Source organism: Sminthopsis crassicaudata, chromosome 4 (assembly GCF_048593235.1).
Source record: "Sminthopsis crassicaudata isolate SCR6 chromosome 4, ASM4859323v1, whole genome shotgun sequence".
NCBI classification, from domain to species: domain Eukaryota; kingdom Metazoa; phylum Chordata; class Mammalia; order Dasyuromorphia; family Dasyuridae; genus Sminthopsis; species Sminthopsis crassicaudata.
In genome coordinates, this window is record NC_133620.1 from 5,105,868 (window position 1) to 5,122,902 (window position 17,035).

At 49.1% G+C, this 17,035-nt stretch overlaps 1 protein-coding gene across 1 annotated transcript in view; it reads left to right on the plus strand.

Moving 5' to 3' along the window:
* The window catches only part of ST6GALNAC5 (ST6 N-acetylgalactosaminide alpha-2,6-sialyltransferase 5), a 153,782-nt gene extending 137,002 nt beyond the window's left edge, over nt 1–16,780 (plus strand). Inside the window, exon 5 of the mRNA XM_074265595.1 lies at nt 16,379–16,780. Coding sequence (XP_074121696.1) covers nt 16,379–16,610 — 232 coding nt within the window. The 3' untranslated portion in view covers nt 16,611–16,780. The remainder of the gene's footprint in view (nt 1–16,378) is intronic.
* Nucleotides 16,781–17,035: the final 255 nt, after the last annotated feature.

The following is a 17,035-nucleotide window of genomic DNA, read 5'->3' on the forward strand; positions in this document are numbered from 1 at the left end:
AGAACCAGAAGATCATTATGCACTTCAACAATGATACTGTACGAGGATGTATGCTGATGGAAGTGGATTTCTTCAACATAGAGAAGAGCTAATCCAATTCCAATTGATTAATGATGGACAGAATCGGCTACACCCAGAAAAGGAACATTGGGAAATGAATGTAAACTGTTATTTCTACCTTCTGAATCCAATTCTTCCTGTGCAACAAGAAATTCGGTTCTACATATATATATTGTATCTAGAATATACTGTAATATATTTAACATGTATAAGACTGCTTGCCATCTGGGGAAGGGGGTTGGGGGAGGAAGGAAAAAAATCTGAATAGAAGTAAGTGCAAGGGATAATGTTGTAAAAAATTACCCATGCATATGTACTGTCAAAAAATGTTATAATTATAAAATAAAATTAAAATTTAAAAAAAAAGTAAGTAAAAAAAAAAAAAAGAAATTTATCTAAAAAAAAAAAAAAAAGAATGACTGGATCAGTTCAAACTCTACCAACATACACAACTCTACCATTGTAACCCAAAATTATTTTAATTTGCTTTTCTCTGATTTAGAGCATTTTTTCATGTCATTATAGATAGCTTTAACTTCTTTGTCTGAAAATTGCTTTTTACATTCTTTTATCATTTATCAGTTGTGGAATGACTTTAATTTTTATAAATTTGACTCAGTTCTCTCTATATATGAAGCCTTCATGAAAGATAGTTGCCACAAAAATATTTTTTTTAGTTTTTTTCTTTCTTTCTAATTTTGATTGCATTCGTTTTGTTAATGCAAAAACTTTTTATCAAAATTATTTTGTAATTCTCTATATGTTATTTGGTCTTAAAGTCTGTGAAGTTCAATATTTTGTGTTTTCTTCTCTTCTAATTTATGTTATAATTTATATCTTTGTAGATATTCATCCATTTCCTTTAGATTGTCAAACTCGTTGGCATGTAATTGGGGAAAATAGCTCCTAACAATTGTCTTAATTTTTTTTCATTGGTAGTGAATTCACCCCTTTCATTTTTTGATCCTAGTACTTTGGTTTTCTATTCTATTCTATTGTTTTCTTTTTTCATTAAACCAGCTTCTAACTTTATTTATTAGTTTAATTGTTTTCTTGCTTTCAATTTTATTAATCTCTCCTTTGCGTTTCAAGATTTCCAATTTGGTGTTTAATTGGGGATTTTAAATTTGTTCTTTTTCTAGTTTTTTCTTTTAGTTGCAGGCCCAAATCATTGATCTTCTTTTTCTCTATTTTATTGGTGTAAACAATTAGAAGAAGAAATTTCCCCTAACACTGCTTTGGCTGCATACCATAAATTTTGATGTGTTTGATATGGTATATACCATAATTATGGTATTGTTGTCATTTTCTTTAATAACATCAATTTTTTTCTCGAAGCCATTGGGACTAAGTGACTTGCCCAGGGTCACAAGGCTAGGAAGTGCTAAAGTGTCTGAGATCAGATTTGAACTCATGTCCTCCTGACTTCAGAGCTATGCCATCTAGCTGCCCCATTATCAATTATTTCTGTGATTTATTCTTTGATCCCTTTTTTAGGATTTGACTATTTAATTTCCAATTAATTTTAATCTCTCCATTGCCCATCATTGAATGTGATTTGTATTGCATTTTGATCTGAAAAAGATGTTTATTATTTTTGCTTTTCTAAATTTGGTTGTGAAACTTTTTATGTCCTAATATTCGGTCAATTGTTACGGTTACCATGTACTACTGAGAAAAGGATATATTCCTTACTATTCCCTTTCAATTTAAGAAAAGTATCCCTTCCTAGATGCAGGAGCATGTACAGGAGTTAGAATCATACAGCAAGGGACTGACTGAGGCATCGCAAAGGATACAGTCTTTGAGTGAGCCAAGGAGGCTAAGAGATGGAGATGGAGAAAGACACTGGGCAAAGGCCTGGTGGCAGTACATGGCGTACTAAGTATGGGGAGACCAAGACCACCAGTTTGCTTGGAAAGTAAAATATCTGGAGGATGAGTGATATGTTAGAGTCAGGAAAAAAGTTTGACTGAAACTTAGCTGTGACGAGCTTTTCTTTTATGTAAACTTTTTCCTTTATTTATTTTCTTAATTTTTTTTCTCTTTTTTAAAAATTTGGATTTATGATGTCATCGATTCAGACAACTCCCGGTGTGGAAACTCCCCCCATAGATACAGATCAGCTACTCTTTGGCAACTTTGCACTTTGGAGAAATGCCCAGATCATTGAAAGGCAACGTGACCTGCCCAAGATCCCTTTAAGAACTGTCTGTGGCAAAAATGGGATTTGATACCAGCTCTTTCTGATTTCCAAGGCCAGTCCTCTGACACTATAGACTGGACAAGAGGATTGGGCTCTGCCTTTCCGTATTTCCTTAAAGCAAAAGTTTTTAATCTCTTTAGGGTTATGAATTCCATGGACAAGGGTGAGGCTTATGGGCCCCCTTCTCAAAATTATGTGTGTACACACACACACACACACACGTTTATATGGGTGTGGCTCATATATCACATATATATATATATACAGAAGTGTGTATGTGTATGTAAAGTTTAGGATGGCCTGGCCTTTTCAGCTATCCTCAGATTCTTCGCTGTTAGGTGGCTTTGGGCCGTCCACCCTCTGATTAAAATCTCTAGCAGGGGGTGAACAGGGAGGAGGGGCGACATTTCACTCAGGAGTTTAGGCTACTGGTTGGTTCCTCTGCTGGGAAATAAAAGTCAGTCAACAAACCTCTTCAGTCTGAGGGGCAGAAGGCCACAACCTCTGTGAGGGACAGAAAGGGAGGAGGAGGAGCGCGTTCTGGCCCCTATGTACGGAACAAGATTCAAGGCTGCTGGGACTTGGACCTTCAGTGGCAGACACAGCAGACATAAGATGTAGAGACGGAGCTTGGGGCCAAGGTCAAAGCTGCAGAGAAAAGGTCATCAAAGCGGGGGCAAGATGAGGCTGCAGTCGGGAGAAGGCCCCAAAGCAGGATCAGAACACAGAAATCCAGGGCCAGGCAGAGCCATGGAGATCCTGAAAGCCAAGGACAAATAACGGGGCCAAGAATGTCGCAGGGTTTGAGCTTGTGGGGTGGGAGATCTCAGCTCATTCCAAGGCAGGAAGGTGTTGTGTGTCCAGCAGGCACCAAGAAATCGGCCTTTCAGACTTGATTTTTCAAGACAAAACAGAAACCAGCCAGCCAAGGATTAGTGGCCAATGCCAAGGTCAGAGCTGGCTTTGCTCCTTAGCTGGATCCGTAGCTTTTGTCTGTGTTGTGGGGACCCCGGCTCCTCTCTGTCGCTCCATCCTATCCCATCTTTGCCCACCTTTTCCCATAACTCTCCAAAGAGCATCCCACCAATAAACTGAAGCTTTCCCCTTCTCCTTTTAAACTCTCAGGGATAACCACAACTGTTCAAACAACTCTAAAAAGTGGATTCCCCAAGAAACTGGCTTTGTTCTTATTGTGTACATTTGGGGGGCGTCCTTTCAATGTGCCAGAAGGGCTAACTTCCCATTGTACCTGACCAGTGTTGCCTTTCCAAGTTGATGCTGTTTCCATGGCGATCGCTATTGTGCTTCTGGATATTGCTTTCCTTGCTCACATCACATTTCCCAGCTCTCCCCAGGAGTTCTCAAGGTCTTTATTCCTTATAGCTCCCTGATATTCCATTAAGTTGTCTCCATTATGCAAAGGGATTTGTCATTTCATCAATGCAGAAGCTTCTTCCTTACCAACAGCTGGCATGTAAACATCACCTCCCAGAAGATTTGTCTTTGGTCCCCACGATAATCCTGCAAGGTCAGGGCTATTAAGAGCCCTATTTTACAGAGCAGACAACTGAGGCAGGCAGAGGGGAAATACCTTGCCCAGGGATTGAACTCGGGTCTTTCTGAGTCTGCACATCTGGCACTCTGGGGTGACCCCCACCTCCTCGGGGACTCACCTTGCACTCCATACCTGCCCATTACCCTCACGTTACATCCTCCCACCAAGATTTATCCACGAATCCCCCTGTGACAGGCACCCTTTTTTGTTACTTGGAAAATGCAGCTGTGAACATATTGGTTGACATGGATCTTTCCTGGCGGCCAGGAACCTCCCTGGAGCATAGCCAATGTAATCTCGGGGTCAGAGGATAGGAACAGTTGAGCAAATTTTCTTGCAGAGTTTCAAACTGTTTCCCAAAATTATTGAACCAATTTGCAGCAGCATGTTCCTACAACCCTACCCACAAGGAGTCTCCCATTTTGTCCCACTTTTGCAAGCTTGCTACGTGCAAATTAGTTTTAATTTGTAGTTCTCTGTTAGATTTGGAACATTTTTTCAGGGGATTGTTGAAATTTTGTATTTCTTCTTTTAAAAAAATTATTCAAGTGTTTTGATCTTTTTTTCTAGTGGGGGCATTATTTAAGTCTCTCGCCTAAAGTGCCACAAATGACTATAATAAATGGATCGATTAGTTAATTGATACGTATTTATCAGGGACTTGATAGGTGACAGAAATTGTGCAAAGCACCGAAGAAAGACACAGAGAAACCCACAGACAGAAACAGGGACACGCATGGAGAGCTCCTTATTAGACCGGCCGGCTCAGGGAGCGCTGTGGGGTACTCCACAGTCTAGCATCCTGGCATTTGCTCTTCCTCATTCAGGGTGGTCCATCTCCCCTCTTTGCACCATTGCCCACAGTGTGCCCCATGCCTGGAGTGCTCTCCCTCCTCTCAGAATACCTGACTTCCTTCAAGATGCAGCCCAAAAGCCACAGGAGTCCCTCCCTGGCTGCCACCGCTCTGGTGCCTTCTCTTTGATTAGCTTTCTCCTGCCTGGCATGGCTCTTGGATGTTCTCCTTTATGTCCGAGTTCTCCCACTCGACTGTAAGAAGCTACTGTTGTCATGTTTTTACTTCATTGTGCCTAGAATTAAGTTTAGGAATGATTTAACAAAAGTCTCTCCTGCTCGTCGTTGCGATGGCAAAGACGGAGAGATGTGGGCTAGTATACACATATTCCTATATAGTCAGGGCTGGGTGAAGGCCTGCTTCCAAAAGGTCACCATCAGTGGACGGGGGAGAGGTGGAAGAAGGCCTCCAGGCAAGAGATTGTAAGTGGCCAGAGCGCTCCTCTAAGCTTTGGACCCGAACACAGATGAGCTTATCACCTATGAGCATGAGAGTCGGAGTCTCCAGTGATGCGGCCACTGTCGAGTCGGACTGCCGTATGCCAATGACAAAGTTACGAACAATAGGCCACGGAGCGGTGGGGCGGTGAGACCGACTGGGGACAAGTTCCGTTACAGTAAAGGCCCATGAAGTCTGGTCCGTGACAAACCCAAAGACCTAAACTCATCATTGACAAAAGCTGCAAGGAAAGCAACAAGGGCAGACCAACAGCTCGTGCCATAGACCAAATTAGGAAAGCGTGGAACCGTTTATCTGTGACGTTTATGATAAGAGAAGAATTTAAGGCCAAAGAAAATATGGAGAGCAGGGGGCCGTTAGGGGGCACAGCGGGTAGAGCCCCAGCCCTGAAGTCAGGAGGACCCGAGTTCACGTCTGGCCTCGGACACTTAACACTTCCATCTGTGGGACCCTGGGCGAGTCACTTAACGCAGCCTCAGACACTGAACACTTCCATCTGTGGGACCCTGGGCGAGTCACCTAACCCCAGCCTTGGACACTTAACACTTCCATCTGTGGGACCCTGGGCGAGTCACTTAACGCAGCCTCGGACACTGAACACTTCCATCTGTGGGACCCTGGGCAAGTCACCTAACCCGAGCCTCAGGGAAAAAAAAAAACAGAGGTCATTACAAACTGTAAAATAGCTCATTCGGATTATATAAAATTAAAAAGGTTTCCCACAAACAAAACTTACACAATCAAAATTATATGGAAAGCAGAACATTGAGGGTTTTTTCTCTTTTTGTTACAAGTATTTCTATATTAAAAGTCCCAAATATATAAAGAATGGAATCAAATTCATAAAAAACCATGAATCATTCTCCAATTTATAAATGGCCGAAGGATATGAACAGGCAGTTTTCAGACAAAGAAATCAAAGTTATCTATTGTCAGATGAAAAAACTGCTCTAAATCACTATTGATCGGAGAAGTGCAAATTAAAACAATCGGAGGTATCCCCTTATAGCTATCAGAGTGGCTAATATGCTAAAAAGGGGAAATATTAGATGTCGGAGGAGATGTGGGAAAACTGGGACATTAACGTCCATTTGGTGGAGTCGTCAATTGATCCAACCATTCTGGAGAGCAATTTGGAACTTTGCCCAAAGGGCTGTAAATCGGTTCATGCTCTTTGATCCAGGAATACCCCTGCTAGAGCCACATCCCAAAGAGATCCCCCAAAAAAGGGAAGAACCTGTGTCCATAACCATTCCATAACATTCTAGAAATCAAAGGGATTCCCATCAATGGGCAATGGTGTGTGAGTGAGTATAACAACTATAAGATATAATCATCAGGATGCTCTCTGAAAGATCTGGAAAGACTTCTCTAAACTGAAGCGAACGGAACCAAGAGAATGTTGTACACGACAATATTGATATTATTGGATGGAGAACAACAGACGACTTAGCTTTTCAGCAACGCAATGGTCCGAGACAACCAAAGAACTAATGATGAAGGATACTATTTGTCTCCAGGAAAGAACTTGCATTGTTTGAATACAGACTGAACACACTAGTTTTCACTTTCTTTCTTTCTTTTTTCTTGTATTCAGTCTTCTTGCACAGCATGACTCATGTGGAAATGCTTTACATAATTGCACGAGCATAAGCTGCATCTGGTTGTTTGCCATCTAAGGGAGGATGAAGGGGAGGGAGGGAGAGAGTTTGATGCCCAGAACTTTTTAAAAATTCTATTAAAATAATAATAAAATTGGACTGCAGCTTAAAAAGAAAAAAGTAAATGGGACAAATGTCAAGTCTAACCGTGGGTTCAAGAAGGGCCTTGTCTGGACAATCATGCCTGGGGCACGAAGCTGAAGAGCGGCCAGCTCAATGAGCTCCTGGGTGCACGGGAGTCACAGAGGCTGCCATAAGAGAGCTGTAACACCTGCAGTCGGAAGGCAGCACTCCTGATCACGCCGCCATATTCTGACCCCATCTGGAATATTCTGCTTAGGTGAAGCTGCCACATTTCCGGGAAGACTAATCAATCGGAGAGCCCCAGAATGAGACAACCAGAGCATGCCACATGGGGACTGTTGCAAGAATTGAGTGTATTGAACCTGGAGAAGAATCTATTTAGGGAGGGTCTGATAGCATTTGGAGGGTTTTCATGTGGGGAAAAAAAGAATTGAACTAATTCTGCTTGAATCCAAAAGGCAGCACTGGGAGAAATGAGTAGAAATACTCAAGATTTCCTCCAGATGAAAGGGGAAAGACTTCCTCCTCATTAGCATCACGGTCTGCCCTGGGAGGAAGGAGTCTCCTTTTTGCCCAGGGGCCAAAGCCAAGCTGGAGGCCCCTTTCTCGGGGATCTCACTTCCTAGATCAACTCGATTTCCTGCCAGCTCTGGGATTCTTACTGAAACATCTCGTGCAGGAGGATTAGGGCCAGGACTCCACGAGGCACTTTTAGTAATGAGGAAAGGGATTAATTGAACAATCCACAAACCTTTACAAAGCGTCACCTTTGGGTCAGAAATCCCACCTGGGTCCTCCTGGGGCCATGTCGCGTCCCCGGTACCAACGCTCGGTTATTGGGTGTTGAAGGAGGGGCACGGGAAGTGCCCGAGAACACTGGAATTGGGATGGGACGGAAGGGTCGGGGAGCGGAGAGGCGGGTCAGGCGGGCCCTTACCGAGCAGCAGCGAGCGCGGGGAGCGACTGTTTCCACAGGAAGGACCTGGCGGCTCTGGCGTCCTTCTGCTGGTTCTCGGCTCCCCTCTCAGCAGTCTGCTCCCTGTCAGTCACGCTTTATTTTTACAAACATCAAGTGTCTGTCACCAGACCGATTCCAACAATGTGTTCTAAACTTTGATGAATCAATTAAAAACATGAGTCAGGATGGAATCAAAGCCTCATTCTTCAGGATGCCAAGGCAACATGGGTTTGGCGAGCTCCCCAAACAAGCTCCCTTTGGAATGGAAGTTGACACAGGATTTGTCTGACAAGTTTCTACTCATGTCAGTCAGTCAGTCAATTAGCGCGTATGAAAAGCTTCCTGTGCAAAGGGCAGAAGGCGGTCATTGCTCTCAAGAAGCTCACCATCCAACAGGGAACGCAACGTGCAACAATGATGTACAAATCAGCCACGTGCGGGATGGAGATGGTCAGTCGGGTGGGGGGAGGAGATGGTGGAGAAGGCGGGGCTGGGTTATAAATGCCGGCAGAAGGCTGCCACAGGCAGTGGTGCCCTTGGGAGGGTCACCTTGATGGCTGAGAGACTTGTGGCAGAGAAACCCGCCAGACGGCCATCACTGTCGCCCAGCCGGAGGTCATGCAGCAGGCGGGAGCAGCGTCGGAAGGCCAGGGAGGGACAGAGAGACGCTCTGGAGGCCGGTCCACCCTCGGTCCTGAGCAAAACGTGGGAGCTGATGGCGACCTCACCGTCACAGGGAGGTTTGGGGGTGAAAGACAAATCAAAGTTGGATCGTTGGGTACGAGAGCTCTGCAAGTTTTATTTCTTCAGTCCGTTCCCTTGGCACGTGAATTCTCCTGGTGTGTCTTCCATTGTGAGCTTCCGGAGGCAGAGACTGTTCTGTGAGCAGCACAGTGCCCGGTACCCAGTCAGCCCGCGGTAAATGCCGGCTGAGCTTTTCATGGTGACAGAGAACTGCAAACAAATAGGTGCCTGTCACCTGGGGCAAACCAGTGTCCAGAGATGGAGTGAGAGATGTACTGTGAGAGATGCTGAATTCAGAGAATCATGGGAAGATCTTTATGAACTCGTGCAGAGCCAAGAAAAATAATCAAGGACAAGAAGAATGCAAATAGGAAGGACAACAAAGCCTTAGAGACTGAATTTGCTGAAATTCTAACAGCCAAACTCAGTCCCAAGGGAGATAATGAAAAATGAAAAACGTCCATATCTCTTCTCTTCTCTTCTCTCTCCTCTCTCCGTCTCTCTCTCTCTCTCTCTGTCTCTTTGCCTCTGTGCATATTTATCCTACTGTCTCTGTCTCTCGATGTCTCTTTCTGTCTCTTGTGATTTAAAAATTTAAAAATATATCAAGAAAATTTACTTTAAAATAGATAAAAGTTGATTAATTTTGAACTTGTAAAATGTCATTTCTGTTTGAGTCATTCCCGAAACGTAAAGCTGATAAGGCTTTCCAGGGAACGTGAACAAATTGGAGCCTAAGGGTTCCGTCTTCTCTTGAGAACGTTTGCTACACGGGTGAAAACAAGCGCCCTTCGTGAGGCAGACATATTGATAATGCAATGGATTAATGCGGCAAAGTTCCCGAGCCAGAATGAAGAATGCTTAAATGATGCATGACAACAAAATAAATCTCTCTTCTGGCAGGAACTTTAACCTGGAGGAGAAGTGGATCAAAGGTTTATTGTTGTCAGAGGCACAATCTCTACACCTTTTTGATGAATGGCTTCCATCTTCGCCCCCAGATAGCTTAAGTTGCTTTTCTAAAAGCCATTTGTGCATTGATCCCTTCTGAGCAAAGTGAATAGTTCTAGGGGAGGAACAGGAGGAGCATCTCTGGGAAACCACAAATCCACCCTTAGTGCGGAGCTTCGAGTCCGGCAGGGGAAAAGCCTGAGAGCCGCCGGGCCGGACGCAGGCTCACTGCAGAGCAGGTGCCAAGACTGCGTACTAGTCACGCTCTCGCTGGGAGCCGGTGGCCACGGGCCGCGGAAGAGGAAGAAGGTGGAATAGTGTGGGAGGAGTTAGGCAGCTCAGCCATGGAGAGGTCACGCTGCTCCCCCTAGGACCGGCAGGAACCCCCTCCACCAGGCCCCTCGCCCCATGACTTACGCACAGTAGGTGTTTCAGCACCATTAGCTGCTTGAATCAGATAGAACCAGACTGGATCTCCCACGGAGCTCATCACACCTCGGCTTCGAACACCTCCCCAGAAGAAGAGCACTCAGATGAGGTATTTTTCTTTATATTAAGTTTAAATCTGCCTCTCTCTGTCCCCATTGTTCCTAGTTCTATCTTTCAGGTAAAATTAAAACAGCTACCCCAATTCTTCATAGGAACTCTCTGAGTCCGACCCGCGGCAGAACGGGAACTCTCTGTGTCTGACCCGTGGAGAAATGGGAACTCTCTGAGTCCGAGCCGCGGCAGAGCGGGAACTCTCTGTGTCCAACCCATGGCGGAGCGGGAACTCTCTGTGTCCGACCCGCGGCAGAGCGGGAACTCTCTGTGTCCGATCCGTGGCAGAGCGGGAACTCTCTGTGTCCAACCCGTGGAGAAATGGGAACTCTCTGAGTCTGACCCGTGGCAGAGCGGGAACTCTCTGTGTCCAACCCATGGAGAAATGGGAACTCTCTGAGTCCGACCCGCGGCAGAGCGGGAACTCTCTGTGTCCAACCCGTGGAGAAATGGGAACTCTCTGAGTCTGACCCGTGGCAGAGCGGGAACTCTCTGTGTCCGACCCGCGGCAGAGCGGGAACTCTCTGTGTCCGACCCGCGGCAGAGCGGGAACTCTCTGTGTCCGACCCGCGGCAGAGCGGGAACTCTCTGTGTCCAACCCGTGGAGAAATGGAAACTCTCTGAGTCTGAGCCGTGGCAGAGTGAGAACCCTCTGTGTCCGACCCGTGGAGAAATGGGAACTCTCTGAGTCTGACCCGTGGCAGAGTGAGAACCCTCTGTGTCCGACCCGTGGAGAAATGGGAACTCTCTGAGTCTGACCTGTGGCAGAGCGGGAACTCTCTGTGTCCGACCCGTGGAGAAATGGGAACTCTCTGTGTCCGACCCGTGGAGAAAAGGGAACTCTCTGTGTCCGACCCGTGGAGAAATGGGAACTCTCTGAGTCTGACCCGTGGCAGAGTGAGAACCCTCTGTGTCCGACCCGTGGAGAAATGGGAACTCTCTGAGTCTGACCTGTGGCAGAGCGGGAACTTTCTGTGTCCGACCCGCGGCAGAGTGGAAACTCTCTGTGTCCGACCCGTGGAGAAATGGAAACTCTCTGAGTCTGACCCGTGGCAGAGTGAGAACCCTCTGTGTCCGACCCGTGGAGAAATGGGAACTCTCTGAGTCTGACCTGTGGCAGAGCGGGAACTTTCTGTGTCCGACCCGTGGAGAAATGGAAACTCTCTGAGTCTGACCCGTGGCAGAGTGAGAACCCTCTGTGTCCGACCCGTGGAGAAATGGGAACTCTCTGAGTCTGACCTGTGGCAGAGCGGGAACTTTCTGTGTCCGACCCGTGGAGAAATGGGAACTCTCTGTGTCCGACCCGTGGAGAAATGGGAACTCTCTGAGTCTGACCCGTGGCAGAGTGAGAACCCTCTGTGTCCGACCCGTGGAGAAATGGGAACTCTCTGAGTCTGACCTGTGGCAGAGCGGGAACTCTCTGTGTCCGACCCGCGGCAGAGCGGAAACTCTCTGTGTCCGACCCGTGGAGAAATGGAAACTCTCTGAGTCTGACCCGTGGCAGAGTGAGAACCCTCTGTGTCCGACCCGTGGAGAAATGGGAACTCTCTGAGTCTGACCTGTGGCAGAGTGAGAACCCTCTGTGTCCGACCCGTGGAGAAAAGGGAACTCTCTGTGTCCGACCCGTGGAGAAATGGGAACTCTCTGAGTCTGACCTGTAGCAGAGTGAGAACCCTCTGTGTCCGACCCGTGGAGAAAAGGGAACTCTCTGTGTCCGACCCGTGGAGAAGAGGGAACTCTCTGAGTCTGACCTGTAGCAGAGTGAGAACCCTCTGTGTCCGACCCGTGGAGAAATGGGAACTCTCTGAGTCTGACCTGTAGCAGAGCGAGAACCCTCTGTGTCCGACCCGTGGAGAAAAGGGAACTCTCTGTGTCCGACCCGTGGAGAAGAGGGAACTCTCTGAGTCTGACCCGTGGCAGAGTGAGAACCCTCTGTGTCCGATCCGTGGCAGAGCGGGAACTCTCTGTGTCCGATCCGTGGCAGAGCGGGAACTCTCTGTGTCTGACCCGTGGCAGAGTGAGAACCCTCTGTGTCTGACCCGTGGAGAAATGGGAACTCTCTGAGTCTGACCTGTGGCAGAGAGGGAACTCTGTGTCCAACCCAGGGCAGAGCGGGAACTCTCTGTGTCCGACCCGTGGCAGAGTGAGAACCCTCTGTGTCCGACCCGTGGCAGAGCGGGAACTCTCTGAGTCCGACCCGTGGCAGAGCGGGAACTCTGTGTCCGACCCGTGGCAGAGTGAGAACCCTCTGTGTCCGATCCGTGGCAGAGCGGGAACTCTCTGAGTCCGACCCGTGGCAGAGTGAGAACCCTCTGTGTCCGATCCGTGGCAGAGCGGGAACTCTCTGAGTCCGACCCGTGGCAGAGCGGGAACTCTCTGAGTCCGACCCGTGGCAGAGCGGGAACTCTCTATGTCTGATCCGTGGCAGAGCGGGAACTCTCTGAGTCTGACCCGTGGCAGAGCGGGAACTCTCTGAGTCTGACCTGTAGCAGAGTGAGAACCCTCTGTGTCCGATCCGTGGCAGAGCGGGAACTCTCTGAGTCTGACCCGTGGCAGAGTGAGAACCCTCTGTGTCCGACCCGTGGAGAAATGGGAACTCTCTGAGTCTGACCTGTGGCAGAGCGGGAACTCTCTGTGTCCGACCCGTGGAGAAATGGGAACTCTCTGTGTCCGACCCGTGGAGAAAAGGGAACTCTCTGTGTCCGACCCGTGGAGAAATGGGAACTCTCTGAGTCTGACCCGTGGCAGAGTGAGAACCCTCTGTGTCCGACCCGTGGAGAAATGGGAACTCTCTGAGTCTGACCTGTGGCAGAGCGGGAACTTTCTGTGTCCGACCCGCGGCAGAGTGGAAACTCTCTGTGTCCGACCCGTGGAGAAATGGAAACTCTCTGAGTCTGACCCGTGGCAGAGTGAGAACCCTCTGTGTCCGACCCGTGGAGAAATGGGAACTCTCTGAGTCTGACCTGTGGCAGAGCGGGAACTTTCTGTGTCCGACCCGTGGAGAAATGGAAACTCTCTGAGTCTGACCCGTGGCAGAGTGAGAACCCTCTGTGTCCGACCCGTGGAGAAATGGGAACTCTCTGAGTCTGACCTGTGGCAGAGCGGGAACTTTCTGTGTCCGACCCGTGGAGAAATGGGAACTCTCTGTGTCCGACCCGTGGAGAAATGGGAACTCTCTGAGTCTGACCCGTGGCAGAGTGAGAACCCTCTGTGTCCGACCCGTGGAGAAATGGGAACTCTCTGAGTCTGACCTGTGGCAGAGCGGGAACTCTCTGTGTCCGACCCGCGGCAGAGCGGAAACTCTCTGTGTCCGACCCGTGGAGAAATGGAAACTCTCTGAGTCTGACCCGTGGCAGAGTGAGAACCCTCTGTGTCCGACCCGTGGAGAAATGGGAACTCTCTGAGTCTGACCTGTGGCAGAGTGAGAACCCTCTGTGTCCGACCCGTGGAGAAAAGGGAACTCTCTGTGTCCGACCCGTGGAGAAATGGGAACTCTCTGAGTCTGACCTGTAGCAGAGTGAGAACCCTCTGTGTCCGACCCGTGGAGAAAAGGGAACTCTCTGTGTCCGACCCGTGGAGAAGAGGGAACTCTCTGAGTCTGACCTGTAGCAGAGTGAGAACCCTCTGTGTCCGACCCGTGGAGAAATGGGAACTCTCTGAGTCTGACCTGTAGCAGAGCGAGAACCCTCTGTGTCCGACCCGTGGAGAAAAGGGAACTCTCTGTGTCCGACCCGTGGAGAAGAGGGAACTCTCTGAGTCTGACCCGTGGCAGAGTGAGAACCCTCTGTGTCCGATCCGTGGCAGAGCGGGAACTCTCTGTGTCCGATCCGTGGCAGAGCGGGAACTCTCTGTGTCTGACCCGTGGCAGAGTGAGAACCCTCTGTGTCTGACCCGTGGAGAAATGGGAACTCTCTGAGTCTGACCTGTGGCAGAGAGGGAACTCTGTGTCCAACCCAGGGCAGAGCGGGAACTCTCTGTGTCCGACCCGTGGCAGAGTGAGAACCCTCTGTGTCCGACCCGTGGCAGAGCGGGAACTCTCTGAGTCCGACCCGTGGCAGAGCGGGAACTCTGTGTCCGACCCGTGGCAGAGTGAGAACCCTCTGTGTCCGATCCGTGGCAGAGCGGGAACTCTCTGAGTCCGACCCGTGGCAGAGCGGGAACTCTCTGAGTCCGACCCGTGGCAGAGCGGGAACTCTCTATGTCTGATCCGTGGCAGAGCGGGAACTCTCTGAGTCTGACCCGTGGCAGAGCGGGAACTCTCTGAGTCTGACCTGTAGCAGAGTGAGAACCCTCTGTGTCCGATCCGTGGCAGAGCGGGAACTCTCTGAGTCTGACCCGTGGCAGAGCGGGAACTCTCTGTGTCCGACCCGTGGAGAAATGGGAACTCTCTGAGTCCAACCCGTGGCAGAGCGGGAACTCTGTGTCCGACCCGTGGCAGAGCGGGAACTCTGTGTCCAACCCGTGGCAGAGCGGGAACTCTCTGTGTCCGACCCGTGGAGAAATGGGAACTCTCTGAGTCTGACCCGTGGCAGAGTGAGAACCCTCTGTGTCCGACCCGTGGCGGAGCACTCAGTGACCGCAGCCAGACACACTGTAACCACACTCTAACAGGTCATTTTGATTCTGAAGGACAACATCCAACTAAACAACCAAACATCTTTCTAGACATACTAGGCACTGGACTAAGCTCCCAGCATCCAATAGGCTTTTAAACTGATTCAAGGGCAGAGGGAGGGTGACCCAGTGGATAGAGAGCTAGCTTGGATGACCCAAGTTCCAGTGCAGCCTCAGACACTAGCTGGGGAACCCTGGGATTTGTGGAGCCTCAATTGTTCCATGTGTAAAATGGGAACTCATGGTAGCACCTACCTCCTAGGTTGCTGCGAGGATTAAGTGAGATAATAGTTGTAAAGTGCCTGGCACAGTGCCTGCTAGATGGGAGGAGGAGGAGGAAGGGGAGAAAGACGAGGAGGAGGGGGGGGAGGAAAGACGGGTGCCATCAAAATTGTAACTGCTTTCCACTCCACCGAGTCGGGGGAGCACAGCCCTCGTAATCACGGCAGAGCACAACGGGGAAGTCAGGGTGGCTGGAATGAGTAGAAGGGGAGTGGAGATAACTCTGAGGTTCGTATTTTCAGAAACTAATTAGCTGGAGAGTCAACAAGCCCTCACAAAGTGCTTCCTGCATGTCAAAAACGGAGCCCAGTGTTGGGGATAAAAGCAGTCCTCGCTTCCAGGGCCTTTTGGCGCACTCTCTGGGAGCTCGCCGGCGTGGGTGCTCCCTGCAGTAATGTGGGCGAGAACTCCTCAGCCTGCGGGGTTCTGGTTCATGCCCTCTGTGAGTCCTCCTCTGGGGGTTCCTAACTCTAGATTCCTTCCCATGCAGCGGCATCCTTTACTCCTGCAACATGGCTGACCTTCCTCTTTTCTCGCCATGCGCTTTTATTATGTCATTTATACCCCTTCTCCTGTTGACAGAAACCTTAAGTCACGGTGGGATGGGAGCATCCTGTACGGAGGATAACTGAGAACTGGCCAAAGGAAGCCATCGTACCGACTTCCTTTTCCATGCACGGAACTCACCCCGCCACCCATTTTTGCTCTATTTCCCCCCGAATATGTTGTGACCTGTGGCCACACGCACTGCATGGGCCCACCCATAACTTTAATTCTTTGGGGACCACAGCCCCCTCCCACGACTCGAGTCTGTACGGCAGAACTGGAAGGGTGATGTTAAATCACGAGCGTCTGTCGAGGGTCAGAGGGAGTCAAACAAAGGAAGCCTCCATGCTCGCTCATGGCTCTAGACCCGGTCTGATCAAACACGCTTATGTTAGAGACAATGACACAAGGCCCAGGGAGACCAGGTGTCTGGTTAAGCCAAAAATCCAAGTCTCCCAGCTGGGATCTGAGCCCAGGTCTTCAAGCTTCAGGATCGAAATCTCCCGTCTGCGCTTTCCTCCACGCCACGCCTCCTTTTCGTGACAGGTCATCGGAGACTTGAAATGAATCAAGCTCAATGGCTCCCCACTTGGTAAGAGTCCCACCCTCTTGCCCAGTGGCAGCCACGATGCCCAAGAGCCCCTCGAATCCCTCCCCGCTGAGCAGCTGCCAACGTGTTCGCTTCACAAGCGAGCAGTGCCTCCACATGCCTACTGCTTCAATATCTAACATGACAGTTGCTGACATTTCGTTTAACTAGGGGGAGAAATTATCTGAGCTTGTCTGCTTATTAAGGATAGCTGCCTTCTTCCATCCGTCACAGCCCCTTATTTTCTCTTTTCTGGTTTTTTCTCCTTTTCACAGGGACCCCAAACACCCTTCAGTACCTTACCACTATTACGAACCTCTGGGGCCGGATGAGTGCACGATGTACCTCTCACACGAGCGGGGACGGAAGGGGAGCCATCACCGGTTCATCACGGAGAAGCGCGTCTTTGAGAACTGGGCCAGAGCCTTCAATATCCACTTTTTCCAACCAGACTGGAAGCCGGAATCACTTGCTATCAATCACCCTGAGATCAAACCGGTGTTCTAAGGCTGACTGCACAAAGCTGAAATTGCTGTCACCTAGAGTATCAAGCTTCGGGGGCTTCCACTTCCCCTCGGGGCCAGGCGACGTGAGAGAGTTAGCGGGACCCGAGATGAAAACTGTTCCAGTTCTCCGGAGGTTACCACGAATGAATATGTACGAGATGTGACTGTCAAGTAATGCAGCCCACTTTTCTCTTTTTTCGACCAATTTACCAGAGTTTTATGCAGCCAAACACTGTCCCCTCCAAGCCAGGCAGCTTGGGATGCCATCCCTGTATCTCGATGACATCGTCATTGTTAAAAATAGTTTGGGTTTCTTCTTTTTATGACGGTTTATGAGCCACGAAAAGAAGGCCCTTGATTGCTCGACAGTCACATCTCGGGAGAGTGTTTTGCCTTTTGAATTGTATCTTAACCCAATAGCTGACT